The following is a 14,308-nucleotide window of genomic DNA, read 5'->3' on the forward strand; positions in this document are numbered from 1 at the left end:
AGCCTTGTATTCTTCGGTTTCAAAAGCAAACAGTCTTTTTGATTAGTTATGTCTAGGTAGCGATATACTGTTTCAAGGTAATACTGGCCTTCATGTTGCTGCTTAACAGGTTTAATTCCAGTGCACAGGAACTAAACTGTATTTTTTTTACTTGTGATTTGCTTTAATAAATGAGAACAAGAATTGGATTACTCACCTTAGGAAGGTTACTGTACAGTCAGTGTGAAAATCTGTACAAAAAAAAGCTCAGATCAAAGTTTTGCACTTTGCTGGCTTTTGAACTATTTTATTTCTTCTCCCCAATGCCTTTTTCCCTCCAGAAAAAAAAAAAAAAAAAAAGGCTGAATTAAAATTTTACCTTGCGTTAAAAAATATTAAGACATCAGAAAATAATTCTTTTTAGTTTTAATATATAAAACTATATACTTGCCTAAATATGTTATTGCCAATTTTGTTCGCTATTTCTCATTCTATGTCAAATTTCATGGGCCTCATCAGACCTTCTGTTCATTGTTTGTTTTGCTTTTGGTAGAAAATACAGACAAAAGGCATTTTTTTTTTAATGCATGCACATTCATTTTCCCACTCACATAAAGAAAATTGTAAAATGGTAATTAATATTGTAGAATCACAGTCCTTTGCTGGGATCATGTCAAAACTTCACACTTGTGACGAATTAGCTGCTCACTGCTAATAGCTAACGAGTGTACAGAGAGTGGCAAGGCAGCATTGCTGTTACCCATGGTGTTAAGATATGTGTGTCTGAGATGTGAAGTGTTCCATGTGTTTGTTTCAACGCTGTCACCTTTGATTTTATTTGTGAGAAACAGATGAGTTATTTTCAAGTTATTCTTTAAGTAGCTTCCCATAATCATGCAAAAAGTCATTAGCCTTGGGGACCTTGACTCAAGACAGCTTCCAGTCCCGTGCTGTAACCACATTACAACACTCTGTTTGATGCCCAGAAACAGGATCCTGTCTGTGATGTAACACCCAAGTCTTTGGCATTTTTCCTGATATCTCACATTGAAGATTTGTGTAACTTGTTTTTCACACTTACTCTGTCATCTCTTTCTCCACTGTTATTATCCAAATATCTCTCCATTGTGAAATATCTTTATTCTTATTATTTTTCAGCTGAAGCAGATGTGTTTTAAAGGCTAAAGAGGTTTTCCTTGCCCATGCTTTTGACCTCTGACAGTTACTTTATATCTCCTTTTTCAGATGTTCCTAAAACAACATTCCAACTCACTGCTAGTTTGGAAAGTACTTTTAATCCTCCAGATTGTTAGAGACAATTTATATATGAACAGCTCTAAAAAAAAAAAGTCTTCTTCATTACATAAGACAGTACTTTGGGATGCAAAAAAGTGCATTTCTTATATAATGCATTTCTGAATATTGCTGTTCAAATATATATATTCTCCAGCAGTTACACATTGTAGTGTCCCAGATATCACATGTTCCTGTTTATGAATACATTCCAGTATAAGAGATCTTTGAAAACAGTTGAAAATTTAAATAAAGGAGAGTTTTGCAAAAAAATGAGTGCCAACTGTGATATTTTCCTGCAGCTAATAATGGCTACCTAAAATTATATGCTTCCTCTTCCAATAGCAGTTTAAAAATAATTTTAACATCCAAAGTTCTTTTAATGCTAGAATTTTCAGTGTCCACGAACTATGTAGTTTAGTTCATGTTACAGGTTGCATCTCTGGGATTCTTCTCTGATTTATAATAAAAACTCAGGGGTTTTTTTCTTAATGCATTGTCTTCGTGCATATGTAATATATTTACTGCATAATTATGCTAAGAAAGGAAGTGGATGCTTAGCAAAAACAGGCTGTTCAAGCACAGCCTGATAAAATTGTGTAAATTTTTAGACTATCTGTTCTAACCTTTTAACACTGATTTAGTATCCACTCTTACAGTATGTGCAGCATAGAATTTGCAAAGGATGTGAAGTTTCTTCTTTTCCAAACGTATTTCTCTGGACTAAAGCAAACAAACCAACCAATGTTTTCTTCACTTGTTTACAAACTAATTCCTGTGCTGAGTATTTCTTAGAAAACTTCAATCAATTACTGATATGCCCAGAGATGTTTGTGATGAGCTTACACTGAAAAACACTCTGAAACTCTTTTCTCCTTAAGTTCCCATTCTGAAAAGACTCATTGGTGACAGGTTGAAGTGGGCTGGACTATAATGTTAGTGTCATGAAAAGCTGGAGGGCTTTAAATTCTCTAGTCCCCTGAGCTTTTTATGTTCTGAAATACTTAAAGAACTCCAGAAGATCAAGATACAAGAAAGAAACGCATGGCGTGAGTGTTTGTGGAGTTCGAAGAATACCTGTCAGAGATGGAGGCTCTGAGATGCAGAGTCAATTTACGTGGCAGGAACTTTTCAAATTACCAGCAGCTGTATTCACTAACTCTGAGTACTTCCTTACTCTAAACATTCAGAGGTGAGCTTAATTAACATTTGTCTTAAAGATGTTCATGGTGCCTTATACCTTCTTCATCCTCTGAAAGGCAAATTAAGAGTGATTATTGAACGATAAATGTCTTACGTTTAAATTGTTAGTGGGATAAGGAGTGATAGTTAATCACAGAACATACACCTTTTCTCTTTCCATCATTGTCTGAAATACTGAGCCATTTCTCTCTCAGAAAAAAACCTGTTACTGAAAAAAGTGACTTTGTGTAACAGATTAGTGTGTAGCTCTAACATTTCTTGTATCTTAGCCATCAAAAGACTGTACCTTTAGCATCCAGGTGCTCATGCACTGTTATGCATGCAGAAGAAAAAAGCAACATACACCTTTTAATAGAAGTGTATTTCTTCAACAATTTATTTCAAGTCCTCCATATAATAGTGAGGGCATTATAAAGCAAAAAATATCTTTACTAAGGGGTTCCTGAGTAGGTCTTTGACACCTTACTGACTTTTTGTTAATGACTGAGAAATTTCCTCTTTATATAAAGAGAAGAAAATTGATCTTAATTGCCTGCATATTTTCTTGGTTGTTTGTGCTCTTTTTCTCTCATATGCAAAAATGAAAATAAATACGTTTCTGAAAAAGTTGTACTTATTTGTCTGGAATTGAAAATTTAGATACAGCAGTTAAAGCTAGGCAGAATCATAAAAGATTATTTTATGCTGGAAAGTGCTGGCCAACTTTATAAGCATCTTAAGTACAACTTTTTGGAAGACGATGACTGTGACATCTTATTTCTTTCACCTGGGAGCCTTTTGAGACTAAATCTGTCTTTGAGTGGCAATTTTTCGTGTGTCTCCTTATAAGACAAACAAGCAACAACAAACAAGCTTGTTTTCTTTCCGTTTCTTTTCTTTCTATTAGACTCTGGGTAGGAGACATTTGTAGATAGGCAGAATGTCTCATAAGCGAGCTTTCTTTCATGTGCTATTCTGTGATACTACATCACGCTGACATTAACACAAAGGACAAGTGCAAAACCTTTTAGCTGAGTGTCTCTTCAAAGTGCCTTTTAATAGCCTGGGAACTTATTTCCCTTCAACATAAGCTGGCAAAGGATCCAGTGAAATGAAGCATTGACCCTTAAGTTTATCAAGATAGGCCTTTGTAGAAGGGCAGCCATGCTTTGTTCTAGGACTGCATCAGCTTTTTAAACAAGTTGTATGTGATGCAAGCATCTCACAAAGACAGGAGTTTGTTGTGTTTTGATGTATATATATTCACTAAAAATGCTGACTTGAAAGTGCCTCTTGTTTCACCTCTTGTTACTGGTTATGCTGCCTCCATAAACTGTAGTTTGAAGTTTTCGGGATTTCATGCTCAGTAGACGTTTTCATAGCTTTAGAGCAGACTTAATCAATTTCAGGTGACAGTTTAATCATATTTGTTTATCAAGTTAAGAAATTAGTGTAATGATTAATCAGAAGCCTTTTCTAATTTTAACTGCAGAATTCAGAGTCTTTTCCAAACTGTATACCTCAAGCAAAGATCTGGACAGAGAAAATTAAAAGCAGTGTGAAAAGAACATAATTTTTTATAGACAGATTTTTTAGAAAGTCTTCCTTTTCACAGTATTATTGAAATATTACTTTAAACACCCATAAAAGATAATATATTTAAAAAAAGGCTTTGCATATATGATTAATTCACACAGTGAGGAACGGATGGTAAGAAGTGCGATTTTATACATATGACCTAGGAATGAATAAAACAACTTCTAATTTTGTCATTTCCGTTACAAATGTATGATGCAATTAACAATAATCTTGGCAGAGAAGCAAGGGTTTGACATAAAAATCTGCTTACAAAATAAATTTATACCATTACTGGACTTAAAATATGATTAAAAGAAGGATTTTCCAATATGTGAGGACGAGTGAAATATTCATCAGAGTTAATTTAACTCACATGTTGTAAAACTGTCCAAAGATCTAATTCACTCTACAATATGCTTTTTTCTATGATGATTTTGCATGAAATTTCTTACTGTGCTTTAATTCAATAAATATGTGTCATAATACTTGCATACCAGTCCTTTAAAGCCTCAGCTGTAATACTTCTTACTGAAGTTACACCTACCACTGTGGCTACGTCCACTTCAGCTGGAATTTAGGGTACAGTTTCATGTTGCTGTTAATCCCATGTTACTGTGGGTTGCTGCTGGGAGGTGCAGTCCTACTGTGACCTGGACACGGCTGCCACATGTCCCCTCTTGTTTCCCCGCTACAAACGTTATGTGTCCCTGGGCTGATCGGGGTGTGTTTGATGATCAAGTGGAAATCTAACCCTTTTGATGGTGCTTGGTGGATGTAGGTGACACAGTGGCAGGTATGCCATTCTTCTTCATTCAGCCTCCCTTCTCCTGGTGTGGTTTTGTGCAGGTTTGACTGAAGTTAATTTTCTTCATGCAGTTAGAAAATGTTCTTTTTCATACCTAGCAAAGTCATTGTTTGGATTTAGTTTGAGAACAAGAAGCTAACACCCTGGGACAGACCTAATGTTTTTCTTCAAGTAACTTTCCAGTGTCTTTGAGCTGGAATAAAGAGAATGTAAGAGCTGCTGTTATCTTAAGTTGATATCTGGGAGCCAAGGTCTTTTCTGAGCTCTCTATCTGCAGTCGTGGCAGCGAGGGAGGGGAGTGTGGATGGGATAGACACTGACATCCAGGCTGATCAGTGAGAATATTCCATGCCATTAGCATCGTGCTTCATATTTAAGAAGAGTTTGGGTTTCTGGGTGAGGAGACCCATTCAGGTTCTGCTCCCTTTCAATTGAGTTCTGTTCAGGAATTCCTTTAGTTCGGCCTTGTGCCTTTGCACTTTTCTGTCTCACTCTCTCCCTGGGATCGGCTGTTTGGGACCAGGGTACTCTCTTCCTGGGACTGACTGCTTGGTGTGGATGGAGTTCATGAGGAGTTGCATTGAGTAACCTTTATTTTATACTTTATTCTCATTTTATGTATATTATTCTTATTAGTAGTGTATCAGTGTTATTTTGGTATTTTATTTCACTGTTTTTATCTCAATGCACAAGTTTCTCCCTTCCCTTTTGAGTCTCTTCCCTATTTGGGAGTGGGGTGGGGAGTTGTGATTGAGCAGCTGTCATGGTTTTGATTGTTAGCTGGGTTTAAGCCACGAAAGGTATCTGTCTGCCTCCTTTCTCTAGTGAAAAACCTTCCTCCCATCACTGCTTCCCAAACTTGGTACCTGGGAGGGTTTTCTTGCCAATGCAGTTTCCCTCTGGAAAGCTGTGGCTTGGCCACATGCATTTCACCAGGCAGGCAGTGATTTATTAATAAATTATAATTGATGCACTGAGGTGATGCATGTGAGTATGCTACACCTACATTTCTAGAGTACAGTCATCTGTGCTTTGATGTGTGAGTGACAACATCTCTAAACTTATATGTGGCAGCTAACAAAATCAGAAGGAGAAGGGAAGTTTGGGAATCATGGTGTCTTGTAAATAATACTTAAGACAGGCATTTTCCTATAAATATTAATACATTTTAAAAAGGCACTGCTTCAAATAAACACAGAGCTAGAATATTATTTGAAAATACTTGAGAATGAAACAGGATCTTTTAAAAACTTGCTTTCATCTGTGATTCTTGAATTATTTACTTGTGACTTTTCAAAATAATTCTGTAGTAGGATAAGACATTAGTTTATCAATTAGAGTTAGATAGGCTTTTTTGAAATGAAGAAAATAAGGCTTGAAAATTAGGCTTCATGCACAAAATAAACTTCAAATTCAGTCTTGAAGAATTCTCTGATCAAGTTTGGCAACAAATGATGAACTTTAAACAGATTAATAGGAAATTATTTGAGATACACATATAATCATGAGACCTTGATCCAGAATCAGGATTTATCAGCATCCAACTTGTCACTTTAATTTTCTGAGTAAAGATTACACTTTTCTCATAGATTGTATATGTCTTACTTATCTGGTAAACTTAATGATCTCCTTTGAAATTCTAACAGGTTAGCATTAGTCACTTATATTTCTTTTTTTATTGTTTCCTCTCTTTTCTTTCCCTATCTCTATTTGATGTTTTCATTTTATAGTAATCCATTCCAAACAACTTATCTTAGTGTTTCTCATCAGCATGTCTCAAAAGTTTAAGGGAAAAAACTTGCACTGATAGTAAGGAAATAAAGAGTGACTCTACTCAAAACCAGCTATACCAAGAGAAAGCAACTGTGATTCTTGTCTGTAACACAGGAGTCAACTTGCAATTCAAAAACACTGGTGTTCTCCAGATGTCTGTGTAAGCAGCCAGTCAACTACGACCAGCAGAAGAGCACCTGTGTACACAACTGACCTCACTTAGCCTCCTCTGAAGTGCTTGCCATGTTGTTATCTATTTTTCGCCTTGACTTTTTAAACTTCTTTCTTTGTGGCTACCCAAGCCTTACATTATCTTTCTATCTCCATCTCATGAAATCCCCATCTCTTTTCCTGTCTGGTTTGAAACTCGGTATCTCTTCTCCTCAACAGCCCACTAAAGTTCACTGTTTGCTCCTTGTTGCTTGTGTCACATTTCTGCAGTGGAGTTGCTTAACTGTACAAGGATGAAGGCAAAACTTACTGGTGTAAAACACACTTTGAAACCTATATTGCAGACAAAAATCACAAAAAGCAGGGACAGCTTTCCTGTCATGGTGGCCATAGGGATGACCACTGTCACCCTGGAGAACACATGGGTCAGGGCTAGGCAAGGCATCCCACTGTGGCTTTGCACAGTGTGGAAGACGGTGAGCAACCACTGGAGGTTTTGTGTTTTCCTTCAGCAGCTTCTTAAGACTGTGCCCTTGCAGCTCAGCAGGCACAGGGTGTACCTCTGATGTGGAGGGTACTTCAGCTGCTTTTTCCGCTCCCAGAAAGGCAGTGGCCTTGCAGGGTAGGCCCAAGAAAGACATCATCAGGACATGCTTATACAGAAGCTTTGAGCATACCTGGCTTATAGCCAGTCTTAGGCTTGCCTCTAAACACCCATGTGGGCACTGGTGAATCCCATCTTTATCATGGAAAAGTATGGTACATGCTATGCCTGCTGGAGATTGTTTGGAGATATACATATAACCACCTGAGTCATTGCAGGAGAATGCAGGACAAAAATTCTGTCTATAATGTAAGATTTGGTTCAAAATCAAGAACTGATATCCGAGACTTTTCTGTTGCTGTAGATTATGTATCATCATTGCATGTCTTTGTTACAAACTCTGTGTGTTTCCATGAGCTAGAAAGCCTACCATGAAGAGTTTAATATGATTGTGATAATGATGGTAAAATATGTTCGGAGGAATACTCTAACATGGGTATAAATTACTACAGAGGCTTAAGCAGCGCAAGACATTGTGGGTATATATGCTTTTAGCACCTGAGGATGAGCAAAGTCAAAGCCTTTAATCCCAACAGTCTGTGCTTACTTGGAAAAATGTTTGTCTGACTGCAGGCATGGAACTCGTTGTGCTGGAGAAGTGGCAGCCACGGCAAACAACTCACACTGCACAGTAGGAATCGCCTTTAATGCCAAGATCGGAGGTATGTGAAACAATCTCCCACCAAAAAAAAAAAGTAACCAAAGAGCCATTTGTGCTAAATGGTACATTCAGATCTTTCTCAATAAAAGAAGGAGATTTGTATGGATAACAAACCTAGCTGTGTTAACAAGTAAATCTCAGTTGTAGAGTGGTCGTTAAATACCAGTACTGAAGGAGTTTGTCTGCGGTGACACTTCTCCAGTGCTCCCTGGAATGCTGCCTCTTAGTACACACAGAAAAATAGAAAGCGAGACCTTTGATGAAAACACAAACCCCAGAATTAGGACATTTGAGTTTTCTCCCAGATTCGGAGCTCTAAGTGATTAGCTTCAACAAGCCAGAAGCAAATGTACACATCAGGAATATTGCCTTGCATATTGATCTCAAACAAAACACAACAAACATAAAACATTTTTGTGTTGTTTGGCTGTGGTTGAAGAGAATCTTCTTTTGATCCCTCTGTATGATCAAATTATTACCTGAAATATGAGATTCAATTGCACTTTTTTTTTCATTCAGCCAAGAGGTTCTAAGTGGTTTCTATGAATTCTATGGCTACTCAGTTAAGACCTTTGGCTTAACTTGTGGAGATGACTATCAAGATGTCATCTACGTGTCCCCTAGGCTGTAGCCTGCCTGTGCCAGATTTTAATGCTTCAAGTGAAGTTTTACCCTGTACTTTTGATGAAACCATGGGATTGGTGTATTTGCTTTCAGTATAATGACCTATAGCTCAAACTCAATATTAATTGTTGGTTTTCTGTCTCAAAATAGAGCCCATCTGTGAAAACAGAAACATGTTTACCTATACGTACACCAGAGGACAGTTCAAAAATATGACCAGGCAGAGTTGAGGCCATGTTTCCACAATTAATAGTACTGTATCTGTTCTCTACTGGATCAGTACAAGTTTGATCCAAATCAAATGTGAGCACAGCTGCATTTTGAATTAGCCAAAGCACACAATGTTGTCCTCATGTCAGCTTTCTTTTTTCCTGCTGGCATCAAGAGGACAGACAATACCTGATCCAGCATCAGGTTAGAGTGATGCAGAAAAACAATTTCCCTTCAGGCAGAGAGCCCATCTGCACAAAGTTACCCTGTCAGAGTGGTTTAGAGAATCTGATCTGGCCAAGTGAGTGAGTTTGTGGCAGATGAACAGGTTGTCTCATGTGGACATGGCATTTGGTCGTGTACCAGCAGCTATGAAATCAGATTTATTGCCTTGTCATACCAAAGTCAGAGGAGAGTTAGTGCACTGGTAGAGATAAAAGATGGCTTTGGGAGAAGTTTCAGCTGTGAGTTGGATGGTCACATAACCTGCAACAGCCCTTGAAATTTTCTCCATTAGTAACAGTGGCTTCTTAATAGATTACTATTTATTAAGCATTAGGAATGTGCAATAATAATGATTTAGAAACCCTCAAGGCATATTAGCTGAATCACAGCCTTTTCTAAATATAGTGTAAAAACTGATTCAGATGGTCATAGAATGAATGCAGTTAATGTGAATAGTAAATACTGGATGTGTGTACCTTTTAATTATTTACTTATTTAGTATTAAGAATACAACAGCCTACAAGAAATTTCACTAGTCTAAGTGACATAAAAATTATAGCCACTCTGTCACTATGATTCTGTAGAGCCATCACTAACACTGTTTATTAAAAGAAAGCTGAAAAGTAATTTACTGTGTGTAAACCTCACTTAGGATAATGTACTGCTTTTTAAAAGCAGCAGCACTTGAATATAAGACTTCAAGAGTCTCAGCAGGTAATCTGCGGAAAGTCAGAGGTGAGAGGGAATTCCAAGGTATCAGGAAGGGATGTGCAGCTTCCCCTTCCACTAGGTGTATGTATTCAAGAGTTTCACTGCTGCTGACCTCTATTTGGCAAGCCTCTCTCCATTCCCTTAGAAAAGTCATAAGCTACACTAGTGAATATGCATTGGTTGTGTTCCCTCTTCACAGGCCAGATAGAGTGTAAAAAAGTTGGTTTGTTATGCTGAACTAATGTTCAGCTCACTTGTTTCCCAGGGATTTAAAGACCACTCTTGGGCCTTCTTGTAGAAGAAACTAAGGCTAAGGTAAAGCCATTACATTCTCCTTACACAGGGGAGCACCTGCTGACAGTGATGTTGAATTTGCTCCACCAAGATAATTATTCGTTATTTCAAACTAAAAAGCATATCTGGATATGTGCAATATAGTAAAGAGATAAAGCAAAAGGGGAAAGAAATCCTTTCTATTAATATTCCTTCAAATACTGGCAGTTGAACAAATCCAATTAATGACCTTTGTGATGGAAAGTCATTAACAAGATATCCAGCAGTAATGCTCATTTTTTTTCTAAATGTGTTCGTACTCTTTGTCTCATTTCTACACATTTAAGAACCTCTCAACACAAAAAGCTCAAAAATAAGATCCCTAGAAAGTCAGAGCCTTCTGTTTAAGTGGTGTAAGTGGTGATGTAATCTGCAGGGAAGAAAATTTGAATAAAATTGCAGTCTGGACCTTCAGTTCTTCTACAGGTTGTGGAATCTTTCTTATAAAACATACGCACTGTGTCTTCAGTTTGCACCTGGCTAAGCTACAGGCCCTTTCATTGAAGGACACACCAGTGCACCAAGGGGTTAGATCTTATTTTTCAGTGTGGCTCTCTGCCATAATCACGCATAGCAGATTGCCATCTAAAGGGCTTGTGAGACTTTTATAGGAAGGGATGGTTTGTGTTTTGTTATTGTTGCAGATTGATTGTGGAAGTTGCAAAGCATCTGTGGGGGTTTGGGTGCTTAGTTACTAGGCTGGGCTCGAGTCCTGATGGGAAAACAGTTACACCGAATTATGGCACAACAGATGTAGATTGTCTTCAGCAGATGAGGAATTAGTTCAGCTGTTTCTTTAAGTCAGATGCTGATTAAAAACAAATATTTTAAAAGAAAACTTGCTTTCAGCTCAGTTCTGCATGTTTCCTCTGATTCATTGAATGTTTGTTCTCACTAAAATGCCACTTACATTTTGGCAATTACTGCAAATATTGGAAAAAGTTTACAGAGCTCTAAAGTCTTAGGTGGAACAATCTGCAAATGCAGTCTGTTAAATGCCTTCTGGACAGCTTTTGTTGCGCTATCACCACATGCCAAATGCAGTTTGGAGGGTTTGTGATCAGCAGAATTAACTGCTCCAGACATTGGGAGGGTGGGGACAGGGGAGGAAAAGAGAAAGGAAAAAAAGAAAGGAAAGAGAGAGAGAGAGGAATTATTTTTGTTTTAAAAGCCAATGAGAAGGACACCTGTTGTTCAAAGTCACCCTTGAAGCATGTCTGTCTGTTGTTGGCTGGAGAGAGCAACACCCAAGTCACAGTCTTGTCCATATTGCTTTAGATTTGACCACTTCACCATTAGCAAAAAAACCTGCTGTGAATTACTTGAGATGCCAATGGCAGAATTTGGAGTTATTGTTCACTGGGTGAATGTAGTAATATTTAGGCTGGCTACGCAGTAACAGAGACATAAAGGGAACCTTTCTTTTCCTTCTTTCAAAAGCAGTGTACATTTTATTGTCTTTATTTAGAACTAAATATATTTTAATGTGCTTGAACGAAACTGAGAACACAACTTCCACCCATCATTAATTTTCTGAGATTATGCTGAGGAAGGAAAATAAAACCTGAGAATCTCAGAGTTGGTTTAATGGCTTTTTTTATAAAGTAAAGTTCATAGTGAGATCACTGTTTGTAAAAGTTTATTATCTCACAAAACATGGGCAGCTTTTGTGTGAACTTAGAAATATGATCAGTTTTCTTTTTAGAGTCAGTTAAAGTTAGGAAAAAAAAAGACTCTCTATCAACAAAGCACCCCCTATGCCTTTTGTTAATTGGAAGTTAAGGTCTTGATAAACACTCAAGTCACTTCGGTCTGAGCTTGTGAGCAACATGAAATGTGTCTGTAATTAAAAGTACGTAAATTTGGCTTATAAATAGCAGTGGCCTTTTTAAGGGGAAAGAGCGTTAAACTTATTAATTGTGGAAGTAATCATTGTTCCCTACTATCATACAGTTACATGCTAATTATTATTTAGTTTTTAACATCCCGTTGATCAGATGTCACAGTAGCTGTATGTAGGTCCATTTTTTTTGTTTAGGTTAAAACTGGTATCAGCAGTTTTCTCAGCCAGAATTAACTTCAGTTAAAGTCTTACAGTTAGTCAAATGAACAACTTAAATATTTTCTCAGTTTCTAGACTTAAGCCTACCTTATTCAGTCCAATGATCTTAAAACATCATGATGCCATTCATTTCAGAAGGGCTAGCATATTGATTTGTCCGAACTTACATGAATGGTTTCTTTTAACACAAGAATTGCAGATTTTACCTCACATAAGCTTCTTCTGCACAGAGGAGGATGTTCACAGCATTGTAGTTTCAGGTTGAATAATGTTACCTATAAGGTATTTGTTAGTTAACTTCCTGTAATGGCCTTGCTACTGTGCATGACAATCAGTCTGTAAACACAAGCTTTCTCCCCAGTTTCTTCTTTGCCGCCTCATACAATGAAGGAATAATCACATGTTTCTCTGTCAGCAGAGATCCTTTTATTACATCTGTCAAGACAGTTAGGACTGTTGAATGACTCAAATTAGGTGCTGCAGTTTCACTGCAGTATAAAAGGAGAGAGAAAATCATATATTATCTCTAGGTGAGACATGCAAACTTCTCAAGGTTCAATTTTTTAAAGTTTTCTTTAGTGTAAAAGTTTGTTTTTTAAGTTTGAAGCCTGTATAGTGGATAAATTACTTGTAAATAATTTTTGAAACTTGAAGAAAGACCATTTAAAAATATTAGTTGCATTTTAAAATTTTTTCATCTGGAGTGTCTTTTCCATTGGGGAAACACATATGCAAACAGGTTTTGTTTGGGGTTTTTTTTGGTCAGTTTGGTGTTTATTTGTTTAACACCACTAGCAATCCTTATGATATTTCTGTCCAATGTCCTACACAACAATTTTCTTGGGGGGGGCGGGGAAAAAGGCAGCATTTTGAGTTGTTTGGTCCTGTTCATTGTATCTTTCATTCTGAAGGTGTACGAATGCTGGATGGAGATGTGACAGACATGGTAGAAGCAAAGTCTCTAAGCCTTAATCCTCAGCACATCCACATCTACAGTGCCAGCTGGGGGCCTGACGACGACGGTAAGACTGTGGATGGACCTGCTTCTCTAGCACGCCAGGCCTTTGAGAATGGCATCAGAATGGTAAGTTGGCATCAAAGTGCATCTCCTAGATCTGCTCTCCTGTGCAAGTGTGAGGGTACACACACCCAGGATGTGCAGGTGCGCAGCACGTGAGGAAGAGGAAAGGATTCTGAAGGAAATAAGAAAAGCTTCCTTTGCGTAAAACTAAAACTGCATTTTCCTTCTATAGTGACCTGATGGTCAGTCCTTCCTGAAGTGCCAGCTCTGTTCATTTTCCACTGGAATCCATCTTCCTCACTGTCCTTTAAAACTGCTCCGAGGTAATGATGTAATTCTGCAAGCAAAAATAAGACTGAAAAACGCTACTTTGCACAGCAGTACCAAGTCATTTTTCCTTCTTCCTTCCTTTCATTCATTGCTTTGTTTTGCTTGGTTTCTTGATGGAAGTTTGATGATTGTAATAGGGAGTTGGGAGCTGAAAAAAGTCTACATCCATTTTCTTTTAGCATTTATGTCTGGTCTCAGAAAACTTAAACCCTATTTGTAACTTACGTACACATTTCTCTACATGTCTGTGGTATTACATTTTCTCTGTGATATAGCCCAGAGATCCTCAATAATACAACACAGAAAATCCCATGTGCTCCTACATGAAAAAATCTATGACCTTTTCAATTTTCTTTTACAATCTACTGTCAAACAAATAAGACCGCAGAAGGAAATGAGTAGTTAGAGGAACTTTTGATGTCAGAGGCTAGTTTTCAGTTCTTCCTTTTACCCTTCTGCCTGTTAAATAGATCAGCAAATTCCTCATCTTCCTGTACTCACACCTCTTTCCACTATATAGGACTGACGGAAAGGATTTTAAAGCTTTGCACTTGAAGGTCTGAACATTATTTTGAATGCAGCAAGAGACTTTCTAGTTCAGTGGTGGGTGGTTATAGGATCAGAAAAGAGATTAATACAAAACATTTGTTTAAAGAGACTGAAACTGTTGGACCAAAATGGAACTGGAACGTAGTTACTGGAACATGGTAACACTGTTGTCCTGGTTTTGTTTTTAACAAAACCAG

At 37.5% G+C, this 14,308-nt stretch overlaps 1 protein-coding gene across 2 annotated transcripts in view; it reads left to right on the forward strand.

Annotated features, from left to right (window-relative positions):
* Positions 1-14,308, forward strand: part of PCSK5 (proprotein convertase subtilisin/kexin type 5) — a 258,936-nt gene that overhangs the window by 94,717 nt on the left and 149,911 nt on the right. For both annotated transcript variants that reach the window (XM_065655390.1, XM_065655391.1), the window contains exons 6-7: positions 7,959-8,047; positions 13,123-13,295. In XM_065655390.1, the coding sequence (XP_065511462.1) occupies positions 7,959-8,047; positions 13,123-13,295 (262 nt within the window). The remainder of the gene's footprint in view (positions 1-7,958; positions 8,048-13,122; positions 13,296-14,308) is intronic.

Source organism: Caloenas nicobarica, chromosome Z (assembly GCF_036013445.1).
Source record: "Caloenas nicobarica isolate bCalNic1 chromosome Z, bCalNic1.hap1, whole genome shotgun sequence".
Taxonomy (NCBI): domain Eukaryota; kingdom Metazoa; phylum Chordata; class Aves; order Columbiformes; family Columbidae; genus Caloenas; species Caloenas nicobarica.